Here is a 26,767-nt window from a genome sequence, read left to right as displayed (position 1 = left end):
CGCCAGGGGGACGCGGCGCCCGCCAGCAGCAGGGCCCGCAGCCGGCGGTTCTGGGCCCAGCAGGGGTGGCGGCCTGTGGGATGCAGCCATTGGGCGGCATGCGGCCGGCAGTGGTTCTGCCGTATGTGCCGCCGCCCGGCCCCTTCCTCTCAGGAGGTGGGGTGCACCCGCCCCCGCCGCCGCCACCCCCCATGCGCACGGCGGGCGCCGCTGGTGCGCTGGCTCCGCGGCCGCAGCCGCCGCCGCCGCCGCCGCCGCCTCGACAGCCGTCAGAGTGTGGTGCACAGCTGAAGCAGCCGCTGCTCCACGGTCAGGTGCAGCCGCCAGACAGCTGCACGCCCGTGTGCAGCAGTGTCTCCTTAGAGGGGGCAGCGCTGGGCAGGGCAGCAGGACCTGCGGCGTGTGAGCTGGGCCTGCTGGCACCCGCCAGGCGGCAGGCGTCACTGGTCGACAGCATGCCCGCGTGCGACGCGGCGCATGGGGCACACGGGCCGCCGGGGCTGATGCGGCAGCACCAGGCAACCCAGAAGCTGCCGCATCAGGCAGCGCCAGGGTCGCCGGCGCTTCGCAAAGCCGTAGGGCGCCAAGGCTTGGCGGTGGCGCCACCAGGCACGCCCACCTCCACGAGCGCAGCAGCCAGCTCGGGGGCGGCTGGGCCGCTGCCAGTCTGCGCTGCGGGTGCAGGCGCTGCACGCGCTTACTCTGACTGCAGCGAAGACTTCCAGTGGACGGGAGCCTTCCAGTTTGGCATCCCTCACGAGTGGTACTCGGAGCTCAACTGACTTTCGCCAGGCTGTGTGGGGAGCACGGTCCCAGGTTGCCCGCCACCCCTGGGCAGCCCCCGGCCACCGCGTAGGGAACAGGGCGCACAATAGGTCAACTATTAGGCAAGAGGGGAGAGTCGCATGGGTTTTTTACGGGGGGTTTAGGCTCAAGGTTAGTCCCTTTCCAGCTCTTGAAACTCTACCTATTCACGTGTATTGCGCTGCTGAGTAGCGCTGCTGTCCCAGCCGCCTGCGAGGCCAGAGGCTTACAGCACGCACTGTACACGCGCCTCCCCGCATACCGACGCACCTGCAACCCCCACATATGCATACAGCTTACACGCGCACAAAAGTGTGCGCCCACACATTGGTCTGTGCTTGAAGGCGTGGCGTCGCACCAACTACTTAAGAGTGCTCGGGCGCCAGATAGTTAGGTGCTCGCCCATGCGGCACCCACACGGTACCCGGCCCCATTTTTTCCCCACCGGTTGGGGGCGATCCACCCATACCCACTTCGTCGGTCCTTGCCGCCCCTGTTGGCTGGCGCCAGGAACAGCCAGGAGATTTTGACAACAAGTGTTTTGCAACTCCTAGCACCAGCAGGACCCGGGGCAATGTGCAAGAACAACGCAAGGACGCCGGGAGCACCACGCTACCGCGGCTGCTCTCAACCGCCACGCATTCGCGCGCATGGCGGTCGCACCTTAGGAGGGGGCTGGGGGGGAATTAAATGAGGCGTAGTGCGGATGCTACGTGCGCTGGGGTGATGTATGCAGTCTGCTGCCTTTTGCACTTTCAGCGCCCGCGATCGCCCACGCTGCGGGGGTAGGGTTGCCACTGGTCAACTGCTCGCCCCTATGTGGCGAGACTGCAGCCCTCCTCTGCGCAGGCTACCATGCCCCTTACCTTACAATTGTGTGCACCGCACGCTTCATTTTGCACCTGCGCGCTACGCGCAGCCCCACACCACGGCGTCCCCCCTGTCCCGCACAGCCGGTTCATGCATATGGCAAGCCCAGGATGCACCGCCAACACATGCGCATGTGTACGATTTGGGCTCGGATTCGTTGTCATTGCCGTGGGCATAATCTTAGTAGGCACTTGCGTATTGTGACCCCTGGGTGCCGAAGGACCGCGTGCGACGATGCGGCCCTGCTTTCTGACTTCCAGCCTTCTAGACACGCCGAGAACCTCTATGGCTGTGCACTCTTGCCAGCATTCTTTTTGCCGTTTCGAATTTGGCGATGCACCGTAAGCGACACGTGTGGTGGTGTAACAGTATGGCCATCCACTGACTGACTGACCAGCTGAGGAACTGCGCGTCTTCAACCTCACGAGCCGTTCACTTTGTGTTTGACTGAACATGAACGCCCTTCTACGGCATGGCTCTCAAGAGGCGTGCGCACGCCCACACCAGTTTGGGGGCGACGGGCACGCCTGCCACAAAAGTTTGCAAGGCTTGCCCTGTTACATCAAAGTGTGTCAGGGGCCTGATAAACCCCTAGCGCGCATGCAAGAAGAGGGCACCGCAATTTGTGGGGCGACAGGGGAGTTCAGTGCAGGGGTGCACACGCATAACAATAGAAACAGGAAATGAGGACTTTCGAGCCCAGAAACGGTAACAGCAGCGGTGTGCGACGCCCTGACGCCACGCGCCGTGAGCGACTCAATTGACATCAGGGCAGCATACCTTGTGTCACTCCGTACTGCTCGCGCCATTGTCAACACGTCATGCTGCAGCTGCATAATAAGGCCCACGCATTGACCCGAGCTGCAGTGCAGCTTGTTGCAGGTCAAACATGAGCAGGCATAGCTAGAGTCCCTTTTTGTGTGAAAGGGCTGGCAACAGCGTGCCAACATCACGGGTTGTGACCGGCTGCATCCACTCAGCGTGCGCTGTTGCACGCTGTGCCTCAAGTGTACTTGCCCATGGCGATCTTCTTGCGGATGATGCGCTCTCCATGGTGCACCGCGCCGTCCAGCAGTCCGCTGACAGCAAACACTCCGCCCACAATGGCACAGAGGTTTGTCAAGTAGTGCAAGAAGGACGAACGCTGCTGCCGGATGTGGACCTTTTGGGGGGCAGCCAAGGGAGAAGCGAGGGGTGTGCTTGTGGACGTCATGAGGTGCAGCAAATCTCAGCACACAAAGGCGCTGTGGACAACCCATGTTGCAATCCAGTGGCGATGTGTGACTGGGCTTGCCCGCCCGCACGCGTGCAGCACCCTGGCATGGACACCGGAGGCAGATTGCTGCGCTGGCAGGTTGCTAAGCCTGGTGTTGCAGTTGTGCACCATACGCGTGCAAGCATGTTGGCACCTACCTTGATGGGGGACAAATCGTAGAAGAAGAATACACCCGGCAGGGTGCGGCCGGAGGCGGGCCCGCTGGCAGTGGCGCCGTTCTCGCGGAAGTGCTCTGGATGTGCCGAAAAGGCGTATGAAGGCAGCGAGATTGCGTTTGGGCAGGAGCCGCGCACAAGGCAGCAGGCAATCTGACTGCCTTGCGAGGAAACACATGCAGCCACAACCCAGGGGCCAGGCTCTCAGACTGTTCCCTTACCTGTGACGCTGTACTGGTTTGAGACGAGAGTCTTGTTTGAGGAATCGACGTACACAGTGGGCACTACCTGGAGGCAGCAGGGGTTGGAGCGGAGTGTGCAAGGGACACTTGACAGATGTGGATCGTCTGGTGGTGAAGCCGCAGGCGGCTGCAGCCCCCCTGACTCCCAGGACACGCAGCTTTTGGGTAGGGCGCACAGCGGCCTTTCTTTGACCTTCTCTCTTTCTCACACATACACTCATACACATACACATACACACACTCTCTCTGTCCTCCGCACTTTCACCACCGGCCCCACTAAACTATCCCCAGCCCCCGGTCCCGGCCCACCTTGAGGAAGTATTGGTACATGCCCGTCTTCGGGCCATTCCCCGCAGCCTGTGCAGCCTTAGCCTCAGGCGTGGCCAGCTTGCTGCCCCCGATCAGCCGCCCCTTGGACACGTCCGGCGGGGGGGTGACAGACGCCGCGCCGTCCAGCGGGTTGCGCATGCCGGGGTACTGCGGCCCAAAGCTGAGTCGCTTGACGGTGTGGGTAAAGTCCAGGGTCTTGTCGGCAAACGGCGCCATGTCATGGATGTGCACGCTGCCCTGCTGGAAGCTGCGTCCGGCAGCAAAGTGGAAATTGCCCGCCACCTTGTTCACGTCCAGGCGGCCCCACATGCGGCAGCCCTCGCCCTCCTGAGCCTTGATGGCCTCCAGGTAGCCGTCGTGGGCGCACTGCGTCACGTCAGCCAGCTTGAGCATCACCCAGCCCTTGCGCTGGTACGCCTCGCGCACCTGGTGGGGCGTGATGAGGGGGCAAGCTGGGGGCGCGCGCACTGCATGCGCAGCATGCCTGGGGCGACTCTTAACTGTGAGTGGATATGTACTCGTTGTGCAGTCAGTGGTGGGAACCCTTTGGCTGTGATTCTCGCTGCAGCCCCCGAATCCCCCCACACCAGCCCCGTCGCACGTCATCGCAGGTGTTGCAGCAGGGGTGGTCTTTGTCTTCTGCGCCGTAGCAGGTGCCGCACGCCACCGTGCCGTTGGTGTCGTTGAGGGGTGCCACTGCGGAAGGCGCCAACACGTGGCGCTCCGCGTCCGACACGGGCACCCCTGCCTTTGACAGGCGCTGCTTGTAGACGTCATGCTCCTGGGAAGAGGGGGCGGTGGCCAGGACGATGGTTTTGGAGTGGGGCGCACTGGCCGCTCGAGTTGAGGGCAAACATAGCCTGCACCAATGACTACAGCCCTCTGACGTTTTGTTTTGTTTGAAGCTTCAGAGGTCCTGCTTGATTGCCTAGTGAGCTGCCGCAACCTTCAATTTCTGGCTGGCAACCTGCCTGGCGGGTCAACTTGACCGGCCGCCTCGTGCCGGGCCTCAGCCACCCCCCCCCTCCCACGCGTCCCCTTGCCCAACGCCGCTTGCGCGGCCCTCACCACGTCCAGGTGCATCTCCCCCGACACGTCCATGGCATCCAGACTCAGCCATGCACAAGGCATGCGGGGGAACGTCACGTCGACCTGTCCAGGCCGGTTGGGGACGGGGCGCGCACATGGTTGTGCACAGTGTGGCTGGGGGTGCGGCGGCCACACTCCCACAGCATACCACACACCAATGCCAGCATCAACCATGAGAAGTTTTGCACGGAAGTGCTGCAACAGCCGTGCCAACACTCAGGCATGTGTTTGCGCCAGCAGCCGCCACCCTGTGCTCCACGGCGCCACCGCTCACATCGATACTGATTGTCTCCCCTCTGGAAGAATCCACCACCAGCTCGTGGGTAGTGTGGGTGGCGAGGTACAGCCCTGCAAGGTATCAGCAATGTCCAGGATCACTACCATGTCAGCGTACTAGGAAGGTGGGCTGTGCTGGAGGTCAATGGTTCACGGCCAACCGCCAGGTCAGATGCGGGGCCTGACTCACGCGTCTCTGTGAGGAACAGCAGCATCATGAACGAGTAGGCCACCACCGTGATGACGCCACCAGATGTGGTTTTCTGAAAGAAATCTTCGTTCACCTGTGGGGCAGGCACGCCATCCAACCACAGCATGCAGGCGAAGCTGGGAGTGAAGCCACTGCAGTTCGCCACCCTGCACCACTGAGGACATGTTGCAGCGTGGCTCGCTCGAGCATGTCTCCCCCCCTCCCCGCCTGATTCGCTCTGTACTTCGTAATTGCACCCAAACCAGCACATACACCACTGTTGCTGTACATACCTTAGGGAACATATCCAGAGCGCGCAGGGCGCCCAGCGCTCCTTGCGGCGCCTTGCCTCCCGCCATCGTGCCGCACGTGCGCCGTACACGCCGGCGTCCCCGCCAGTGCCCCTGTGGCCGTCCTCAAAGATTCTCACAACGCACGATGTCACTACCGGCTACCTCCCGCAGCTGCGTCTGCGTCCCACGGAGAGGCACCTGGTCAAGCCAGTCGGGAACTACCCAGCTGAACTGATCGTGGAGGGCCGTGCGGCCTTTAGCTCACCACAGCTGGAGATACCCGCTAGCTCTCAAAGATCTATATCAGATGGGCCAAGCATGAAAGTGGGGCAAGATCAATTCTTGCGCCGTGATTATGAGTTTGGCTATGGGATCCGTCCGTACGACACCGAAGTTGGATGCCAATTTTGTTCGTACCAGCGGTGTGCCAACGAGACGGTGTGCTGCCACCACCAAGGCGGAAACACGCGCGCCGGTTGCGGTGGCACCTGCTGCTCAATCGAGTGCGCAACACGAAGCGGCGATCCGCCGTTGTTCCCCCATTTCATGATAGTTGAGCCCCATCTGTCGCTGTTTTCTCCCTCCCTTCCTTTTTTTGCAATTACGTCAGGACAGCTGGCCGTAGGCAATTTGTCCCCCTGTGACATCGACCTCGGCAGCTGAGCTCACCAGCTTGGCTCCCATCTGCCACAGCCGCCTGCAGCGTGTGTATCACTGAGAAGAGTTCAACGTTATTTGCAATTCGCATGCTTTAAGGCATGCCGCGCGATGCATTTGCCTGACGCGATGCAGGTCATTGTCCACCTCCTGGCCCCTTAGCCGCCTCGGCGCTGGTCTCGCCAACGCTGCACCCGCTGTTGCCCCTCCGCCGCTCTGACGCATCCAGTAGATGCCTTCCCAGGACGGCCAGCGGATCCTCTGGAAGCTTGTCACAGCGAAACAATGCCAACACAGCCTCATTGACAGCCTCCATCACCTGCGCAGCGCATGCGCATATGAGCTGATGTGCATGCTATGCTGCACGACACGGCTACCCTGCACGCTTGGTGGGAAGCCGCATGATCGGCACATACCATAAGCGAACCACCACCCACAGCACACTTATTCTCGCCGAGACTACATCAGTGCGCAGCTTGCCTCGTGCCGCGCTAGAAACTCCTTGAACAGGGCCTTGCGCTGCACTGCCGCTTCCAGCTCAGTGGCAAGCGCAGCGCGCGCCTGCTGCGATGGCACCATGCACGTCGCTGTTTCCGGCAGCGAGGAAAGCTGCCATGGCATGGATACGCTGCCCCCGGCTTTTGGTTTTGGTACAGGCATGCAGTCTAGCTGCAATCGCAGGTGGTTCTGCGCTGCCGCGCAACGTATGCACGGCGCTCACAGACCCCCTGATGTGGCTGACACTGCCTCAGCCTCTTGTATTGTTATGAAACACTATCATTTAGACAATCATAACCACAAACATCACTTCTTAGAAAGCGTCGGGGGCGATCATGGCGCAAAACGGTAGGTTCCAAACGTAAAGTGGTGCTGCGAAGACACGGACAAGAATGGTGCTTGTCAAGTATGTCTGTCGTTTACATCAACATATTCTAGGTGGGTTTGCCGGGGTCCTTCTGCAGTTGGTGACGGCGACGCTCTGACCACAGGTCAATGCAGTGTCCAGTCTGCCAACACCAGATGGCTCAGTAGCATGGGCAGCTAACACACGACTCACAAGAGCAAGCCGGAACACGAGTGCTTATCAATTATCCTGTGGCTTTGGTGCCGCATGGGTTTGCATCTGATAGGCCTGGGGTGCACGTTGCTGAGCTGTTTGTAGACATGTGCTTTCGATCACAGGCGGGTGCACGCAGGATCTAGAAGTGCGGCACACTGGACACATTACTCAAAAAATTGTCTGGAAGTTGGGCACGCCAACTGGTTCAATGCAGCAAAGAGGCCCGAGATTATGATCGACGTGCTTCAAACTTCATGCCGCAGCAAATCCTCGCTTGCTGTCCTGTGCGCCCTGCTGGACATCCAGCACATGCACCTACCCCCTGAGCTCACACGGCAACAAGCGCCAAGTTGGCGGCAACTCCTGGCTACATCACGGACAGCCTTTCAGCAAATACGGCAGTTTGTTGGTACCTGCTATGTTGCGTGCCTGCTTGACTACCTGATCAGGATGGACCATATGCAGGTGAAGCTTGCTGGTGCTGTGAAGTTAAGTTTCAACGCACGGGAGCTTCAAGTATTACAATGTTGTGGCGGAAGCCGCTCCAAGACCGACAATGCTGCGGCAGACCTCAAAGGTGCATTGGATGAGGCTTGCAGGCACTGTAACTCCCTCGGCAAACGTCAATCTTGCGCACAGCTAATCAGCCCTCAACCACACGTTGTACGTTGCATCAAACAAGAGACACCGTCTTGGCCACAGCGCTGCGGCCTGTTAGCTGTAGCATGGACACCAATCAAGCAAGCAAGGATGGGGAGCATTTGAATGCAATCAAGACAGCAGCGGCGGCTGGATTCAGTCAAAAAAATCCAAGGTTGCTGTGTCAGTGCATCACTGGTGTCGGTACTGTACCACACAAACCAAATTGCTGTCCTTGACGGCCTGGACCATCCTGAGGTTCAAAGTTGCTCGGCGCATTGGCTGCCTTGTGCGTGTGTTTTTGGCCCAGCCAAATGAAATGAGTGTAAGATTTAGGTACCCAGGCCGGTGCGCCTCCTGCATCTTGCACAAAAGCTAGCACTGACGCTGATGCTGCCAATCGTGGTGTTCAGCATTTGCCGACCAGCACATCAAGCAGCTTCCCTGCTGCGGTGGCCACAGGGTTCTGCAGCCCGCTGAGGGGCTGCACCACAGCTTTGCCTCCATAGGTGTAGCTACCGCAGCCGCCGGAGCCAAATGGGCCCAACTGTGCAGTTTGACGGAACACCTTGGACGCACTGCATAGATTTGGCATGGGGCCAAAGGAGGGCATAAGGGAGGACACGGCGTCACTAAAAAGTAAACAAATGCAAACAGATGAAGATGTGCAGTGAAGTAGAGTCAGCAGCGCATGGATGATATCCAGGCCGTCCCAGCATGAAGTGGCCCCTGCCACTTCCAACCTAAACCTTCCAAATCTTGCCCCAAACCAATGCGCCTGGCAGGATCAAGGCGCAAGCAGGGGCAGAGAGGAATTGCCTACCAGATTCTCAGAGGGGCTTCTCCCAGCTCAATGCTCGGCGGCTGCTCTCCAACATACCGCAGATTCGCCGCCTGGAGCGAGCCGGCCTTTGCCACCCACGGGCTGCTCAGCAGCCGGAAGTCGTCCCACACGTTGGCGCAGTCGCCCTCTGATGCATTCTGAGCGTTTTGAAAGCTCAGCGCCCGCGGGGCGTTGGTGGAAGAGGCGTGACGGCCATCGGCAAGCAGTGCAACGGCCTGTGCCAGCGACGGCCGCGCATCAGCAACGACCCCGTCAAACGTGCAGCGCAGCGTCTCCAGCGGCCGCAGTGAGACTGCGCCGCCCTTGCCTGACCCTGGGCACTTTGCGTTGAGCGTGATGTTGGGTGCGCCCTTGTGAACAAGCAAGACATGAACCCCTGCAATTGCAAGAGTAAGCTTGTCGCTGGGGTTGGTGATGTTGACCACCCCGACCGCATGGTGCTTGCTGACCGCCGCCTTGCTGGCGGGTGAGCGCGTGAAGGAGACAACGTGGTCCAGCAGCTGGGACTGGTCGTGGCGCAAAGACAGCAGTCCGTTGAACTTGGGCGTGGCCTGGGGCACAAGCTTGCGGGTGACAGACCAGGCGTAGGAAGACACCACGTTTACCGGCTTGAGGGACGCCAGGCTCAGCAGTGGCAGAGGCGCGGCGCAGCCTCGCACGTTGATGGGGGTGGAGGCGGAGGAAGACTTCCTTGCACCGGGAATGGTGGCCACATAGCGGGCCTGAGATTGGAGTTGATAGTGTTGGTTGGTTAGCAGAAGGGGGGGGGTGTATGCTTGCAACTTGCAAGCAGCTTGCGCAATGTCATTGGTGTTGTCCTCTGGCTATTGCAGTCGCCACTCGTGCAGTGCTATAACAGATGTCTTTCCGTGGCATCATACCTCATCCCTTGCCCAAAACCACTCACCATGAAGCTGCCACAAGAAGTGAACTTGTCAGCAAAGGGGCCAAAAGTCGCGTTGAACACAAACTTGCGCGGCTCACACAGCTCAACCTTGGACTGTGGCGGCATGTTGCCGCCCACCTTGGCCGGCACCAGACCCGCCACCACTGGCGCGGGCCCAACTGAGCCAGCGGGACGGCCGCCGGCAAAAGCACCCGTGACGGTGGCGCAGCGGCCCTCTTCTGCTGAGATGTCGTCGACGCCACTGATTGTATCAAAAAGGGCGTGCGGGCTGGTGATGTTGCCAGCAGACGTGGTGACGGTGGTGACCGATATGGTGCCGATTGCGGGCCCTGGCAAAGGGATGGAGCCCACGCACCCAATGGGTACGGGCACACCCGCGCTGGGCGTGGGCGGCAGGACGAACGATGTGCTGCCGTTCACCGCGCCCTTGCAGAGGAGCGCGCTTACGACATCTGGGAGGCCGTTGATGGAGATGGTTGCGTAGACACCGGCCACGTTCAGGGGCTTGGCGAAGGGGTTGAGCAGGACCATGGCCGGCTCCAGGGTGAAGTTTGTCAAGGTGGTGGTGCGGTTGAATGTGACCTGGAACTTGGCCACAGCCGGCTTGTGGGACGGCTGGCTGATGTCAATGGTCTTCTTGTCCTGCGGCTGGGCCGAGACGCTCCATGTGTGCGCCTTGGCGGCCGCGGAGTGCATCGCCAGTAGCTTGGCGGTCGGTGTCAGCGCACAGCCCGCAATAAGCACGGGAAGGCTCACGTTGCGCGACAGGACGGGCTGCGCGCCGGCGCCTGAGAAGTCAGGCGTGATCAGGAGGTTGCTGAGGGCGTTGTACATGTCTCCGCAGGCGTCAACCTTGGCACCTCCAAACAACTCTGTCCAGCTGAGCGTGTGATTGCTGCAGAACTTCAAGGGGTTGCCCGACCTGGGGCCAGGTGGCACGGCGCCTGACAGCACCTTGAGGGGGTGCACGAACGGCATGAGTGCCAGCGCGGCTGCATCGAACGGATCAGACACATCCTCGGCCTCGCTGCCGCCCATCACCGCGGAGGTCGCATTGGCGTTGGCCGCGCGGCCGACCAGCACCTCGCCCTCGCCACCGGCAAGCAAGACACGGCGGCGGCGCCCAACGGGCAGGTTGAGCAGCCGTGTGATCTCGCCGACGGAACTGGCCGGCAAGCCGTAGTGCGTAAGGTTCACGCCCACTGTCCCCAACAAGGAGTCAACGCCGCTGACCAGGCCGGCCAAAGGCTTGCCCGGTGCAACCCAGTGTGTCCCGTTGATGATGGAGCGCCCCGTGTAGGTGCGCTCGACGCTGACGCAGGCTCCCAGGTCCATATCCTGTGCCCTGGAGAAGTCAAAGGCTTTTGGCGTGCCGCTGGTGACATCCCAAGCTCGAGAGGCAAACGTCCTAAGCTGCGCCTGGACAGAGCCGGCGCCGCCGGCGGGCCAGGGTGCGTCAAATGCGCAGCGCGTGGAGCCAATGATGACGGGCGGAGGGCAGTGGAGGTCGACGTAAGATGTAGCACCGGCGGCGCTGGTGATGGCGACGCGCGCCACGGATAGCACGCTTGGAATGAGGGAGGCGGTGGCGACGCTGATTTCACCCTGTTTGTGGTGTTTGTGGTGAGTGTGTGTGTGTGTGTGTGTATGTGTGTGTGTGTGTTTGTGTGTGTGTGGGTGGGTGTGTGGGGGGGGGGGGTGAGACGCGGGTGGGAGATAAGTTAGAGCTGCACTTTCATCTGTGAGGGATGGCCATGGGCTGGGCGTGCAGGCAAAGCGGATTGGCAGAAGATGCAGCAATGTTGCAGTAGAAGCTGTCCCGCAGTTTCATCATTTGAATCTGGCTTGAAGCGCGTCATATGCACCACCAGACCCTGTCCGCCACCTCGCATTCAGTCCTCAAACTGCACCCATCCTACCCATTTCCCATTTCCGATGCAAGGCCTCACCCTGAGGCGGTATCCCAGCTCTTGAGGTGGCCCCTTGACCAGGTTGACCACGAATCGCGCCGCGGCCGTCCCGTTGACAGGCACACGCAACACCCGCCCGCCTCCTGCACCAGCCTCTAAGGTCGCTGGCGCAGCATGGGCGAGCACGCGCCACGTGGTGTTGAAGAGATTGACAACCTGCAGCTTGGTGATAGAGATGTCTGGCCTTGCAATCCGCGTGTGGTTGCAGCCTACCACATTGATGTGCACCGTTGCAGCGCTGGCCGTGTCAACAGGCGCCGCCGCACCGCCGTGCGCAACGCCTGGAGCGTTGGTGAGCGTGTTGGTGCCGCAGGCGGAGGCGTCAAAGTTTCCAAGCTGCGCGTCGTACGAATACTGTCCGCCGCTTCCGCAGATGGTGCGCAGCCCTTGGGTGATGGACGAGCTCGAGGGGATGAGATATTTTGCCAGGGGGCCATTCAACGCCTCGGACGCGACGACGCAGGCCTTTTCTGGGACCTCAAAGATTGCCTTGTAGGGCTCGCTGACGGCGGGCGCCGCGGCAGCAGCAGCATCGCTGGCTGATGAAGCCGCGCCGGTCAGCGGTGTAGCTAGTACTGAGATGGACACGTCCGGCACGATCGGCTCAGCAGCAGCCGCAGCAGTGAGGGCTGCGGCGTCCACGCCTGGCCCAGCTGCCGCGGAGCCAGACGGGACAGCGCCCACGACAGTGTAAGCCGGCAGGACGCCAGCAGCGGTGTTGGCAATCGAGGCCTCCGTGGCCGCCGTCGCAGCTGCGTTGGCCGCCCCTCCGTCAATCGACGCCACGCTGACCGTGCTGCTGCCGTTGGCGGTCACCGCCGCAGCATCAGAGGCCGGGACTGCTGAGGTGTTTGTAATCGTGCTTGGATTTGCAGGCGCAAATCCAGTTGAGTTTGAAACCCCCTTGGCTGCCTGGTCAGCGGTGGCGTTGCCAGGGGCAGTGGCATCCTGCGCAGCCGCCGCTGCCGCTGCCTCTGTCCCATTGCTGAGGCGCCCTGCCTCCTGGCTGCCCAGTGCCGCAGCCGCCGCTGCGGCCTCCCTAGCCGCCTCTGCCGCACGCATCAGCGCCTCAGCCTGCGGCAGGCTTGTTTCGAAGCTGCACTTGATTGTGCCTGCATGACTGCCTCGCCGAGCTGGCACCTTGATGGGTGCAACCTTGCCGCACGCCGCATAGACAGGGGTTTGAATGACCTCTGGTCCCGTGGTGACGCCAGGTGGCCGTTTGAGGGACACAACAACCTTGACGGGGCCCTGGTGATGGGGACGGGTGATGAGTCGGGGCGGGGTGCTTGGTGAGACAAGTGCTTTGCTGATTGTCACCGCTGCATGCAGCCCTCAAGTGCTGCAAGGTCCCAGTCAGTTGGACAGGCCTTCCAAGAATGGCAGCTGATCCCAACAGCTGCCCAACAGACATCGCATTGTCCAAGCCCCATGTGTGATACAACAGTCCCCGGTGCCATCTTCATGGAATGCAAGACTACTTTTCAGTTTCTGCGCTCACATCCAGCACAACATGCTCTGCCTTGAGGTTGCGCAGCTCCACCTGACCCTTGAGGGTGTAGGGGGCAAATGCCGTCTCGTTGCGCTGGTAGCGCGTCGTGAATGTCACCTGGGGGAGGTGGGCGTGAGATGGGGGATTGGGGCACAGAGAGGAGGGCAGCCGGCGTCGCATCCCACCTGCAAGTGTCAACACCACAACAGGCTCACGCACCTACATTTTTGAGTCACCCGCTGCTCTTACGTTGGCGGTGGTGTTGGCTTCAACGGTGAGCTTGTCTTGAGAGGCCGCCGCAATGGCCTTCCACTCGTAGACGGGGCCGCCGCTTGCTGTGACCGAGAGGACACGCGCCGAAAAGGGCTCGCCGCTGATTGCGGCCGGCTCGTTGGCCGCCGCCCGCGAGGTGCGGTGCGTAGCAGTTGCATTGCGGAACTGGCGAAAGCTCCGAACAGCGGACGTCAGGGTCAGCAGCAGGTCGCCGACCTGGCTGATCAGCGGCTGAGCCGATGAGTGGCCTGCGGGCATTGATGCGCACATGCACGCATCAGCGTGGCGAGGATGTCGACATGCGTTTCCCAGGGTTTGAAACCTCGTAAACTCTTGTAACTGTGTCACAATTGCACTAAGGTGTGCATAGTGCTGCTCAATGCTGCCTCTCACCAGCGAGCAGCAGCAGCATGACGCCCAAGACGGGCACAGTAGCTCCTCTCGCCATTATATTTAACTTTAGTACGTGATTCAGGCCAGCTTTGGTGTCGAAACAGCACTGATCGCGAGCTCGGGCTCGTGGCGGTTGCTAGGAAGGCGCGTGCTTTGACATGGACCTACACCGCTCGGCCATGAATTTCGGCAAGAGAAGCGCGTCCATGTGGTATCACTAGGTCACGCATCACGCGGCAGGTGGGCGTCATATGACTTTGTGGCCAAGCCTTGCGTGAAACCACTCAGCTGCTGTTCGCAATGAATCTGCATGTCCACCGCCCTGCACCACCAAGCTTTCACTTACTTTCGTGCGCAGTTACGCATGAGAACCATTTCAAATACGAAACACTCGGTGCCCTTGAAATCACTTCGTGTTGTGCTTGCGCGGCAGCACGCCCAGCAGCGCTCGATTTGGGGGGTGCGAGCGCAGTGTGTAGCGTGTGTGTGGCGGTGAGGAAGCGGCTGGCCGTCGTCAGTCGCTGAGCCGCAGTGCGGGGTGTGGCGGCAAGGAAGCGGCCGTTTCATGCCGCCGAGCCGCAGCAGAGCGATGATGAGCAGCCGGCTAGTCCCAGCGGCATCGCACCGCTGCGGCACACTGGTTTCAGAGGCCGGGCTGAGCTCTGCGGCACCCGCAGCACTTCAGTTCTAGAGTCTGCATGTCCACCGTCCTGCACCACCAAGCTTTCAGGGTCTAGACCGTTACTTTCGTGTGCAGTTACGCATGAGAACCATTTCAAATACGAAACACTCGGTGACCTTCAAATCACGGCATGGTTCGCTGCCGTCCCTGCTGCGGCAGCGGCCGCCCTGCCACCAGGTCCAGCAGCAGCTCCCGCTGCATCTCGACGCGCTGCCGTTCCTCCAGGCCACGCTGAATCTCACCAATCAAGTGTCCCAGGACGCCTTCCGCCACTGCTGCCGGCTGCGGCGGTGACCCACGGGGCGCACGCTCACCGTGGCCTGCTGCCGGTGACAACGCCAGGCGCCCGGCACGGCGCTGTGCAATGGGAGGCGTTGCGGTCGCTGCCAAGCCGGGTGGTGCCGCCGCCGCATCGGTGGCTGTGCCTGCCAGGAAGCGCTGGCCCCGCGTGCCGCGCCGCAGGTCGGCTAGCTGCGCTCCAAACTCGTCCAGTTGCCGGGCCATCACCATCTGGGCAGCTTCCAGGCCGTCCCGCTCAGACTGCAATGCAGCCGCTCGTGCCTCAGCCGCACTCAACCGCGCCTCTGCTTCATCTGCACGTGTGTGCGCCGCGGCTGCTGCGTTTTCGGTGCGGCGCGAGTCGGCCTCCGCTCGCCGCAGCCGCTGGGACACACCGTCAAAGGCGTGCTGGTACCGCAACAGCGCGAGGCAGCGCCGCTGGGACACCGCCAGCTCCTCTTCTAGCGCAGCCGCGCGCGTCTCCAGGCGTCGCATATTCTGCCGCAGCACGCGCACGCCCTGCGCATCAGGGCTGCCTGCACCAACGCCACTGCCACCACCTCCGCCGCAAGCCGCCGCGCAGCCACGGCGCGACGGGCTGGTGCTGCGAATCCGCCCCGGGGCGGCTGCCGCGACCGCCCTCTGCACCACCTCAGCATCCTCCGCCTCCTGCATTATGCCGCAGGTGCCGTCCGCGCTCCCGTGCCGCCGCCGCAAGCCTGCCCCGCCAACTCCACGCTTCTCCCGCGACAGCGCCGCCCTGAGCTCCAGCTCAGAGGAAGCCAGCTCAGACGCGAGCGCAGCGTTGGCGGCCTCAGCTGCTGCAGCTGAGGCCTGCATGCGGTGCAGTTCTGCCTCGTACGCCTCAAAGACTGGCTCATAGCCGGTGCCGGCCTGGAGAATGGATAGATTTGGAGAATGCTTAGTCGGAGTGGCTGTGCAAAGCGGCTTTGGGGTTTGATCATGAAGTACAAAGAGCGCTTGCACGTGGAGTTGGGGCAGGCCTGTGTGCTGCTCATCCTGACAAAACGCCCGCCTTCTGGAACCCCGAGGATTGGTGTCACAGCACTCGTCAAACAGCGGCCCCACGTCTCACCTGCAGCCGCCGCACCAGGGCCCTGAGCCCCGCGTTGTCTTGGCGCAGCGTGCTCAGCGCGACCTGGTCGATGAAACGCGGGACGAGGTCGACGGGTGGCGGCTGAAGGAGGTGCTGGCACGGGACCCAAGTGAGAGAATGATTGGGGGACAGGTCAAGACGCGGAGCCTGTTCAGGCTGTGCATGGTTGAATGCAGCGCACCTGGTTCTCTATCTGAAGCTCCTTCAGGGCAGCCTGCAGCTCCGACACCTGGAAATTACGGCGGTGGCAGCAGCCACAGTGGCTAAAAAACTGTCATGGGGCGCACGCGTTTGTGAGCGCTTGCTAAAAAGCGCATGTCCGGCCGCGCGGCACACCGTCCACGGAACCCCCCCGGAACGCCCGTAATCCTGCTCACACGCACCTGCACCACCGCTTTGTCGGCGCGCTGCCGCTCTCGCTCTAATACGCGCACCAGGGCGTCGTTTTGCTGCCGCATCTCGGCCATCCGCTGCCGACCCGCAAGCGCCCCGTGGTCGTGAGGAGGGACGTGTTGCTGCACCGCGGGTATGCCCTCATCCACCTGCCAGGCCGCTTTTATGAGGCCCCTGCTTGGCAGGCCCCCTTCCGCCAGCCAAACATCATCGACGTCGGTGCTGCTCCTGTCGCCACTGCTGCAGTCTCCATGCCGCTGCAGTTTCTGCGGCGCCGACTCGCGTGTTCGCTTGCTGCTTGACAGCGTCTGACGCACCCTTGTCGAGTTGCCGCCCTTGACATGGGCAGCCAGCAAGGCAGCTGCCCCTTGCATCATGGCATCATCAAGGGTGGAGGGTTCGCTGTCCATTGGTGGCTCTGCTGCACCCCACGCCTCTTCGCTGCTCATCCTGTGATTCTGCAGCTTCGCGGGCGACCACTGGCCAGCACCCGGGCCAACATGTGCCGCCGCCTGCAGACTGGAGTCTTGTGAGTGGCGGCCAGGCCGATGGGGCCGCGGGAGGCGGGCATGGGGCCTGGCTGTGTGCTCTTCGGCACTCTTGCTGCCTCCGGTGCTGACCTCGCTGACTGAGGCTTCTTCACTGCTTCTGGCAACACTCACAGTTTCAACAGCCTGGCTACCAGCTGCACTCATGCTGCCCGGCGATGCCAGAGATATCTTGTGCAGTCCGTCCGTCTCCGCTTGCTGGTTGCGTAACTGTTGACGTGCTTCCGTGGTGTGGACTGCCGCTTGCCCATCAATGCTGCTGAAAGCTGTGCCGAGAGTTGCGGTGGCCCTGGCTAGCCGCTGCTGTAGTGCCTCCACGCCTGCACATACGGAGACCTCCGTGCCAACCAGCGGCTGTTGCTGCTGTGGCTGCTGCGGCTGCTGCAACTGCTGCGGCTGCTGCTGCTGCTGCTGCTGCTGCTGCTGCTGCTGCTGCTGCTGCTGTGGCTGATGCGGCGGCTGCGGCTGCTGCTGCGACTGCGGCTGCTGCTGCGGCTGCTGCTGCGGCTGCGGCTGCGGCTGCGGCTGCGGCTGCGGCTGCGGCTGCTGCTGTTGCTTGGCCCGCCTTGGCGTCCCGGGAATTGAGGCTGGTGCCCTCAATCCTGCCACCGCCCAGCCGGCGGGCGGGGGCCGTGCGCGGTCGTCTACCTGGGCTCCCTGACCCGTCGTGGCAAAGGGAATACGGCCGGGAGTCTTGGCACCGCCTCCCGACCAGAGGGTGCCATTGCCTCCACTCGACTGTCGCAGCGGCACTGTGCTGCCTCTTTGTGGCTGATCGATTTGCAGCTCATGCAGGTGACGCCTAAGCCCATCGCTGTCCAGACGAATAATAGAGGATGCACCGGCGCTGGAAGGGTTGGCGCTCTGCACAGCGCCACTGAAAACCTGGGTCAAACTAGCCTCCGCACCTCCAGTACGCGAGTACTGCAGCTGGGCGGCAGCGCCGCTACACTGTTCCTGCTGCTGCTGCTGCTGCTGCTGCTGCTGCTGCTGCTGCTGCTGCTGCTGCTGCTGCTGCTGCTGCTGCTGCTTCTGCTGCTGCTGCGGCTGCTGCAGGCCATGCGGTACCTGCATGGCCATGCGGTACCGCAGCAGGCTACCTCTGTCCAGCTGGTCAGGTGCAGCGGCCTCACCTGATGCCTCGAGCAGGCTGCTGCTCGGACCACCTGCATCAGGTGCGCCGCCTCCTGATGAGCCAAGGTTGATGTGCAGCGCCGCGGCCGCCTCCTGCCATGGTGTGGCTCCGCCAGCTGATGCGCCTAGGCTCACATACCGGGTCCCCCGCGGGGTGACAGCTGCACTCTGCACAGCGCTGGCACCACGGCTGGCGCTGCCGCCTCGGGGGCGCTGCAGCTGTGATAGGTCGAGTGGCTTGACTCTGAAGGGGCTGCTGGGACCCACGCCGCCTCGTGGGGAGCTCGCCGGCGAGGCGCCCATTCCCGCCTCCGCTGCCGCAGTGCTCGACCCCACCAGTAGGGTCGTGATTGTGTGGCCGGCGGCAGAGTTCCCAGAGCCCGCATGGGCCCTGGCCAAGAGCGAGACAGGCGGCGAGGGCGTCGCCTCAGACGCGAGCAGCGGCTGCGCCACAGCCGGCGACCTTGGGCTGCCCAGCGGCGATGCGTGCTGCCGCACACTTAGCAGCTTGTTGAGAACATGCATCGCGTCCTGCAGCGACAAATGACAAGGCGGCCATGTCTCTACGCGTAGGTATAGATATACATCTGAGGGGAGTGTTTGTGGAAGACCTGCAGCTCGGCCGCTCATCTACAGTGGCACGCACAAATTGGCAAATGCAGCAAACAGCTGCAGCAGTGCCCACCTGCGCACTTGCTGTGCAGGCCGCACTCAGCACCCTTTCATCAGCGGATCAGTAGCATACATCAAATTTTGCGTTGTTATTGGCCTGCAAAAGTAGTATGCTGAAGCCCAGCTGATCCGTTGGTCTTGAGGGCAGGTGCCCGGCAGAACGGATCCCTGAGCTCTATCGCCGAATTACTTTTATAATGGTGGCTTTGCTATCTTGCATGACATTGAACGACGTGCTTGAAACGCCATCGCCCATGCTTGACCACAATACCAGGTATTGACCCTTGACAGGCGCCTGCATGGTTTTCATTGTACTCGATTTCTGCATGCATGGTTTCATGTTTGGATTGGCAAATGTGCAGGACGCCACAGATGGGTGATGGCGCCAGGTCCCACCCGCCACATGCACCCACAGCCTTGGGGCTGATGATGTATTGTTTGTGGGAAAGCAGGTCTGTAGGGAGATTGTGACCCTGTGCACAGCATACCCATGTTATGGGTGGCGTGCGTGCACCCCAACGCCGCAACTCTTGCTGGGCATGCCATATCTGAGGCCTGCAGCCCGGTTCGTTGCAGGTGGCATTGAGCATGCTGATTCGAACGACACGCTTGCGATTTGGGGGGAACCATCACCTGCAGCAGGACCAAAACATGCGAGCAACCTGGGAGGCAAAGCAACACAGGGCCTGCATAGCTGCGTCATGCATGAGCAAGAGCAGGCCGTGCGACACACCCTATCCCTTGGTGGGTGCGCGCAGGCGGCGGCAGGTGCGCGAGTGGGTCACTCGAAGCGTCTCCTGACACCCCACAAGCTGTGCTGCGGCGTCCTGACCGTGATTATTGCTTCATCGTTTGAGTCGCTTATAGCGCCTGTGCTGGACATGACAGTGTCACATTCAGGCCACACGGCCCTTTCGCTTGCAGCACTAGCTTGTTCTCGCAGTCCTTACCTCGGTCGGGTTGGAGAGGCTGTGAAAGACCTGACACAGTGCTGAGCGAGCTGGTGGGCAGCTGGGGCCCGAGCAGGTGCGCGGGACGCAGAGCGGGGAAACACGCTGGCTCTGCAGACGCCTGTGGAGGTGTGGGTGGCGCGCATACTGACCTTCCACGCTGTTGTAACACAATCTCGGCAACGATCGTGGCCGGTCACGCTTGCAGATCGCACGTGGCCCGGCGGGGGCGCACGGGCGCACACAGGCGCGACATGGACCCGGGCACTGCTAGCCGCGACGCCGATCGGGGTGCTGACCAGGCATCCGCTGATGGGCTGGTGACGCCTGCTTCCACAGGCGGGGTCAGCGGCGATAGCGAGCTAGTGACAGGGTTGACGGGCGACGGGGCACGGCTGCTGATGAAGGTCGGCGAGTCGCCTCAGTTGACAGAGGAGCACCTGCAGTCGGTGCTGCAGCACCTGAGGCCGCAGGGCACACAGCAGCAGGACGCCCTGATTGCTGGCGAGCTCGTCAGCGAACTTGATGCAAAGGCCAGCTGCGATCAGCACACAGGGCTGCCGCCACCGCAGCCTCGCTCGGGGCGCGCCTCACACGACTCGGCAACGGCCTACAGGCCTGCCACTGGCGCCTCCGCATCCCTTCACGGGGAGGATGCCAGTGCAGCTGCCACTGACGCCATGCCACCCACTGCTGCGGTGGGCGCCGCAATGCCCACGGGCACGCCATTTTCAAGCGCCGCTGTGCCCCTGCCGGCGGCAGCGCCGCCGATCTCGTCTCCTGTGCAGCAGCGGGTTCGGCTGCCGCATGCGCCGGGCCTGGAATTTGCTGCACTAGCAACGGGCAGTGCCTCCCAGTCGGAGCTCGACGCCGAAGCGGTCGCGGCGGCCGCATCGGAGGCGGCAGAGCAGGCGGCAGCGCTTTCCAACGCGCTGCATGCCGTTGCGGCCGCCACCGCCGCGCAGCACCTCCCCGTCGACGCGGCATCAACCATCGCCGCGGCGCTGGTGCGCAGTGCTGGCAGCATCAAAGGGCTGCCTGTGCTGGCCTCTACATCAGCGTCGGGCGCGCCGTCCGCTGCTGCGTCTGTGGTGGCAGAGTCGCAGGCCGGGGGTGACACGCCCCTCGCCACAGGGACGCCGATTGCAGGCACGCCTGCCAGCAACGCGGCGGCCGCCGGCGCAGGCAGCGAGTCCGGCGAGGCGGCCGTGCCTGCGGCGGCCGCGGCGGTTATGGCGGCGCTGGCGAACCTGCCCTCGGGCTTGCCCCCCAGCAGTGTCGTGCCGCGTGTCAAGGGTGCTGCGCCGGCCGCCGCTGCCAACCGGTCAGCCGCGCTGGCGCCGCAGGCAGCCCTGGGTGGGGCTTTGCCGAGCACGTCAGGGGCGACATCACCGCTGGCCGCCCAGGGGCAGGGCGCGGCGGAGGGTGGCGAGCCCCTGGAGCCACCGCCGGCGCTTCAGCCCATCAAGACAGGGCGCGCCGCTGCGCGCGGCGGGGCACTGGGCAGCACGCCTCCAGCGACCGGAACGGGTGAGCAGCACGCAGGTGGCGGCGGGCTTGGAGGCCTCGGCCTGTTGAGCGCGAACAGGTGACCACTCACCTCCGAACGTGCACCACTGCAATCCCCACGATGTCCACTGAATTTACACCCTGTGCACCCTCGCTTCATTGCCAGGCACCCAGGCCGGCCCAGGTCTTGCCACAAGCTCCCCCCTGGCGTCGGCGGTCGCACCCGGTCCCCGCCCACCGCCCACCGATGCCGTAGCGGCACGCGTCATCGCGACGCTCTGTGGCGGCGGCTCCGACAGCACTGGCGGCTCAGGCGTCGAGGTGCTGCAGCGTCTACTGGGCTTCCACTCCGAGGACGGCCCGGACCTGTCTGCTGCGCTGCATGAGAGCGGCCGCAGCACGTCCGAGACTTTCGCGGCGTTCCTCCATAACCTGGCGGCCATGAGTGAAGACGCGGCGGAGCTGCACAGCAGCAGCTCTGCGGCAGAGCGTGCAGCAGGCGCGAGTGCGGCGGCGCTGAGCGGGCAGCTGATGAAGGGGCTCGCAGAGCGGTACGCGCGGATGTTGGCGGAGAGGCAGGGCGCAACCGCGCGCCAGGCCGCGGCGGCAATCGCGCAGCAGCAAGCCCAGCAGCTGCAGCAGCAGCAGGAAATTAAACATGCGGCAGCGCAGCAGCACGCGGCACCGCAGCAACAGGCCGCAGCGCAGCAGCAGGCGGCAGCGCAGCAGCAGGCGGCAGCGCAGCAGCAGGCGGCAGCGCAGCAGCAGGCGGCAGCACAGCAGGCTATGGCGCAACAAGCCATGCTCCAGCAGCAGGCAGTCCAGCAGCAGGTGCTGCTGCCGCAGCCCGCTGCCGCGGCCGTGATTGACGCTGCGCTGCAGGCACAGGCAGCTCAGCAGGCAGCCGTGCAGCAGCAACAACAGCAGCATCAGCAGGCCCTGGCCCAGCTGGCTGGCATAGTGGCAGCACACGGCCCCCAGGCGGCGGCTTCTGTGCCCGCGCTGGCGCACGCGAACACAAATGTGCTCGCCGCCCTGCTAGATGCAGCGGGGGCACAGCAGGCTGCCAACCAAAATGCGGCCGCGCAGGCGTGGGCGCAGCACCTTCAGACCCAGCAGGCACCGCTGCAGCAGCAGCCGGCACCCTCGAGCGATCTGGTCTCACTTATGGCGCAGCTGCTAGCACAGCAGCAACAGCAGCAGGTGCAGCAGCAGGTGCAGCAGCAGGTGCAGCAGCAGGTGCAGCAGCAAGCTCAACAGCAGCAAGCTGAACAGCAACAAGCTCAACAGCAGGCGCAGCAGCTGCAGCTGCTCCAGCAGCAGCTACCTGCCCTTGCGATGCAGGGCGCCCATGCAATCGCCCACCAGCAGGTGGCTGCGATGGCGGCACAGGCGCATGCTGTCCAGCAGCAACACCAGGCGCAGCAAGTGCAGCAGCAGGTGCACCTGCAACAGCAGGTACAGCAGGCGCAGCAGCACGCGCAGCAGCAGGCTCAACAGCAGGCACAGCAACAAGCACAGCAGCCGCAGACGCCAGGTGCGGAGACGCAGCTGCTGCAGCTGCTCTCTGGCCTGAGCGCTCCAGCGGCCGTGCCTACTGCGCCCCCTGCCCCTTTGGCCTCCGTGGGCCCCATGGCCTCCCATCAGCAGCTGCCCTCGGCTCTCATAGCAGCCCAGCTGCTGCAGCAGCAGCCACAAGCAGGACCAATGTCCGCGCCAGCGCCTCCGCTGGCGCCAACCCCCGGCATGTCCATGGCCCCAGGGTCTGGCCCACTGGCCACAAGCCACCTCGCCTCGGTCTCCTCCCTGCCTGGTCCCATGGCCGCCACGCTTGCGGCTGCGGTGCAGGGGACCCCGCCAGCGCCGCTGGTGCCAAGCGCCGCCGAATCAGCTTACCACGCCATCGCGTCCAGCATCGGCATCTCATCGGCCGGCGGCGGCCCCATGGTCATGCCCATGCTGCTCGCGCCCCAGCCGTCACTGCAGGCGGCACCCTCACTGCAGCCATCGCTGCAGTCTGTGCCATCCATGTCGCGCGTGCCGTCAGCCGCAGCGCTGGCCGGACTCACCTCGGTTGCAGAATGGCCTGCGGGCGGCCCGGCCGGCGACGCTCCCATAGCAGGCATTGCGGCCGTGGCGGCAGGCCAGCAGGGCATGCACGCTGCCACGCAGCAGCTGCAGGCGCAGGTGCAGCAGGCGCAGGCACACGCCCATGCGCAGCAGCACGTGGAGCAGATGGTGGCGGCCGCAGCTGCAGCTGCGGCAGTGCAGCAGCACTACCAGCAGCAGGCTGTGCAGGCGCACGCAGCAGTTGCTGCGCAGCAGCAGGCAGCAGCGGCTGTGGCCGTAGCGCAGGCTGCTGCTGTGGTGCAACAGCAGCAGCAACAGCAACAACAGCAGCATCAATTGCAACAGCAGCACCAGCAGCAGCTGGAGGAACAGCAGCAGCAGCATCAGCAGCAGCAGCAGCATCTGGTGGCCATGGCGGCAGCGGTCGACGCCCTCAGCGCGTTCGGCGGTCAGGTGCCTGCGTCAGGCCCCATGGGCCACTGGCAGGGCGATCCTGAGGCGCAGGTGACTCAGTGGAGCTACGAGGTGCCACCACCGCCACCGCCACCACAGCAGCAGCAGCAGTCGCCGCTGGCTCCCCTTCCGCCGCTGCCGCCACAGCAGCCGCAGCAGCAGCCGCAGCAGCAGCAGCAGCAGCAGCAGCAGCAGCAGCAGCAGCAGCAGTGAGCTCACGGCTGGTGTCAGGGTCCTGTCATTGGCAGCTCAGTGCCAGTGGGGTTGTCGGACAGCAGGGCGTACGTGGCTTTGGCACTAGCGCCGCTCGGCGCTCAGGGGGCATGCCGTGGCGGCAGGGCGCCGCGCTGACCGATGCGCTCGCCCTCAGTACCTGTGGAGCGCACGCCTGTGCTCGCCTGCATGCTTGTCGTGTTGCGCATCAAGAGTTGATACCCTGCCTGCCTGCCTCGTGCGGTTCCGCATGTGGCTGCGAAGCTGCCCCATGGCTACGCCGCACATATCCCTGCTGTCGTCACATGAACACTTGCAGCTGTTGATCGAGCATCTGGCGCCTTGACTTGCCTCCCCTCGTATGCCTGTGCTTGCGTATGGCATGCCTATTGCTGAAGTGCTGTCCCGCCGGCAGGACCCGTCAGGGGTCATCCTCGCCACATTGTTTGCCACAAGGGTATGTGGGCGCGCCCAAGTTCGGGACGCACGCTGCACTAGAGCAATCATCTCCCGTGTGGCGCCCCTCCTCATTCTTCACACATTTTTACCCGCGCATGACAAGTGCACGGGGCCACCCGTATCACCCGCCATCCTCCCCGCCATTGATTCCCAGCAGCTGCGCCTGAGCTTTGCTAGCCAGGAGCGCACTAGCCAACATCACTCGATGTCTTGAGCCAGCCCACGAAATCGCGCGCCTGCTGGCAGGGGCCCTTCTTTGTATCAGCGGTGCCGCATCTGCCACATCCCCCATCGGCGCGCACGTCTGGGTCACTCCCTCGCCTTGCCCGCACTTTTTATCTGGCGTGTTTCAAAAGCGGTTATCGCACCGCCTCATCTTGCCCGCTTTGCCGTCACCACCACTGCCCCAGCGGAATGTTCCTGCAGGATCATTCGCCTCCACGATCCACAAAACCATACAGTGCAACAGCACCGGCGGTCCTTTTGGTATGTCTTGCGCTTTCCTTCTGAGCAGGCTAGCCTCAGGGTGTAAATATTCTGCAGTGCTCATCACGTGTATGCGCATGTGTTTTGTTCGCTGGATATGGGGGCCAGGGCCAGCATGAGGCAAAGAGCGTTGGCGGCTGTTGATGGCGGTGCTGCAGCGCCCAGGTGGCCACATCAAAGCGCTTCTTGCGAGGTCAGTCTTTGCAAGGGCCCTGGCTACACCCATCAGCATGAGAAATCTTCCCTTGACACTAATTTCCCCTCACTGTCACTCCCAGCAAACTGCAGCCAACCGCCTTCACATTGCAGGGCTGCTGGCGCTATCCTCGTCTCTGTAGGTACTGGGAAGTCAAGTAGTGAATGAAAGGCATGCCAGCGCTTCGTCAGTGTTGCTTCATTTGCGCACTGTTAATTTCTCTGACGACTTCGGCAGGCTCTACTGGCCAGGGGGTCGTGGCACTCGGCGCACAATGGTGTCTTCCTGTGGCGTGTGGTACATTACGCTTGTCATTGGGAATGTCATGTTTGCCAGAGGCTCCCCACCCCCATCCATCATCCATCTTTCCAGCCACAAGCTTAATGCTACTCCCAGGGAAGCAGCCAGGATTGTCCAAGCGACCCTCGCAGTGCACACCATCGATGCATGGGCCTGACGGTCGGCGGGTTGGGCCGAGGTGTAAGGCAGCAAGACATTTGCAAACAAGTTTGCAAAGGGCGACGATGCTCAACTTGCGTGCCAGCGCCAATTGGCATGAACTCCAACTTCACAGCACGCAGCTGCACACGTGCCACCGCAGCAAGTCGTCCCAAGATAAATACCCCAATGCGTTCCTGGCCACGTCGCCGATTCAGGGGCGGAATCCGCACACACACGCTGTGCAATGACGAGCCCACGCATCAGCACAAGGCGGTTCAGAGCTCTGGGTGTGAGGACAGCGGAGCACCGCTGTCGAGGTCGGCGCCGCGCCCGTGCCCCCGTCCGCCGTCCACGCTGTAGGGCCGCCAGCGGCCGTAGTCCCTGTGGGTCAGGGCCATCTCCACCTCCTGCACGGCCAGCTCCAGGGGCGGCCGCAGCGCCGCCCGCAGCCGCGCTGCTGCACTGATGCGCGCGCCGGCAGCGGAGTAGGAGGGGTCGCTCATGACCTGCAGCCAGCGAGGGGATTCAAGGGGGGGGGGGTGAGGCAGCTCGAACGCCAGCATGCCGCAAAAACGCATTATTTTCTGAATGGACGCAATGCACTGTTTGCACCGTACTCGCTTGGGCATTCAGGGGCATGCGGCACCACGAATGGAGCTTCGAGTACAGCACGACTTTGCCGCCCGCCCCCCTTCGCAAACATTTGTGATGCGCCCTGGCCAACAGCCCGGCGGCACCCTTGCCTGCTGCATGAGGGCCCCCAACGCCTGGTGGGTGTACGTCTCCCCCTGGCGGCGGCTTGATGGCGCCTGGGAGCTGACTCTGCCCATGCCCAGGGCCTGCAGGCGCATTGCATTGATCTGAGGGGTGCAGGTTGCGGTGGGAAGGTGAATTGGGCTGCAATCGACACATGGCACATTGCCAGGGCGTGAGGGGCTGTGCCCGTCATGTGGCGTCACATGGGTAATTGTGCCGACGTGCGCGCAAGCCGGTGCAGCCGTACTTGACAGTGGCGTATCAGGTGGCAAGCCACAAGCGGGCCGCAGGGGAGTTGGTAGCAGACATCACCTGCTGCTCAAACTGGAAGGGCACACCGACAACCGGCTGCAGCAGCAGGTGGGGGGGGGGCAGGGAGGGTGGGAGGTGAGCAGCGCGGGGTTGCAGCGTGCAACAAGCAGGACAGCACCCTGCGCGGTACATGCAATCTGCAGGCCTGCAGCGGGCGCACGGTCAGCACAGCGTCAAGCCGCCCCACCGCGCAGGCTGCACATGGCCGGTTTCAGCCCCCACCTTGCCGTGAAACACGGCCTCATAGGCCGAGTGGCAGCCCGCGTGTGTGACGAACAGCTTCACGTTCCTGTGGCCCACCAGGTCGTTGATGTCCTGGGGACACGGGGTGCGGGGG

At 63.1% G+C, this 26,767-nt stretch overlaps 5 protein-coding genes across 5 annotated transcripts in view; 2 read left to right on the top strand and 3 right to left on the bottom strand.

Moving 5' to 3' along the window:
- Window positions 1-782, top strand: part of MNEG_2583 (hypothetical protein) — a gene marked incomplete at both ends in the record, with an annotated part of 2,738 nt that extends 1,956 nt beyond the window's left edge. The window contains one exon of the mRNA XM_014048944.1: window positions 713-782. Coding sequence (XP_013904398.1) covers window positions 713-782 — 70 coding nt within the window. The remainder of the gene's footprint in view (window positions 1-712) is intronic.
- Window positions 783-2,677: 1,895 nt separating this feature from the next.
- MNEG_2582 (Endoplasmic reticulum-Golgi intermediate compartment protein 3) lies at window positions 2,678-5,591 on the bottom strand (the record flags this gene model as incomplete). The annotated part of the gene is made up of 9 exons (XM_014048943.1): window positions 2,678-2,836; window positions 3,088-3,182; window positions 3,327-3,393; window positions 3,657-4,103; window positions 4,279-4,458; window positions 4,746-4,829; window positions 5,041-5,114; window positions 5,233-5,326; window positions 5,526-5,591. 9 exons carry the CDS (start codon window positions 5,589-5,591, stop codon window positions 2,678-2,680), a joined length of 1,266 nt encoding a protein of 421 aa, XP_013904397.1.
- Window positions 5,592-8,700: 3,109 nt separating this feature from the next.
- MNEG_2581 (hypothetical protein) lies at window positions 8,701-16,296 on the bottom strand (the record flags this gene model as incomplete). The annotated part of the gene is made up of 9 exons (XM_014048942.1): window positions 8,701-9,447; window positions 9,633-11,237; window positions 11,582-12,853; window positions 13,104-13,211; window positions 13,344-13,615; window positions 14,757-15,615; window positions 15,818-15,880; window positions 16,020-16,067; window positions 16,222-16,296. The coding sequence occupies 9 exons, from the start codon at window positions 16,294-16,296 to the stop codon at window positions 8,701-8,703; spliced, it is 5,049 nt and encodes a 1,682-aa protein (XP_013904396.1).
- Window positions 16,297-19,789: 3,493 nt separating this feature from the next.
- MNEG_2580 (hypothetical protein) lies at window positions 19,790-23,780 on the top strand (the record flags this gene model as incomplete). Its single annotated transcript, XM_014048941.1, has 3 exons — window positions 19,790-21,065; window positions 21,211-22,581; window positions 22,807-23,780. 3 exons carry the CDS (start codon window positions 19,790-19,792, stop codon window positions 23,778-23,780), a joined length of 3,621 nt encoding a protein of 1,206 aa, XP_013904395.1.
- A 1,857-nt stretch (window positions 23,781-25,637) lies between these two features.
- MNEG_2579 (hypothetical protein) lies at window positions 25,638-25,865 on the bottom strand (the record flags this gene model as incomplete). Its single annotated transcript, XM_014048940.1, has 1 exon — window positions 25,638-25,865. The coding sequence occupies one exon, from the start codon at window positions 25,863-25,865 to the stop codon at window positions 25,638-25,640; it is 228 nt and encodes a 75-aa protein (XP_013904394.1).
- Between the last annotated feature and the right edge of the window lie 902 nt (window positions 25,866-26,767).

The sequence above is a fragment of the Monoraphidium neglectum genome, assembly GCF_000611645.1.
Source record: "Monoraphidium neglectum strain SAG 48.87 unplaced genomic scaffold scaffold00296, whole genome shotgun sequence".
NCBI classification, from domain to species: Eukaryota; Viridiplantae; Chlorophyta; class Chlorophyceae; order Sphaeropleales; family Selenastraceae; genus Monoraphidium; species Monoraphidium neglectum.
Note: the sequence above shows the minus strand (reverse complement) of the source record. Positions and strands in the feature narration are given on the sequence as shown.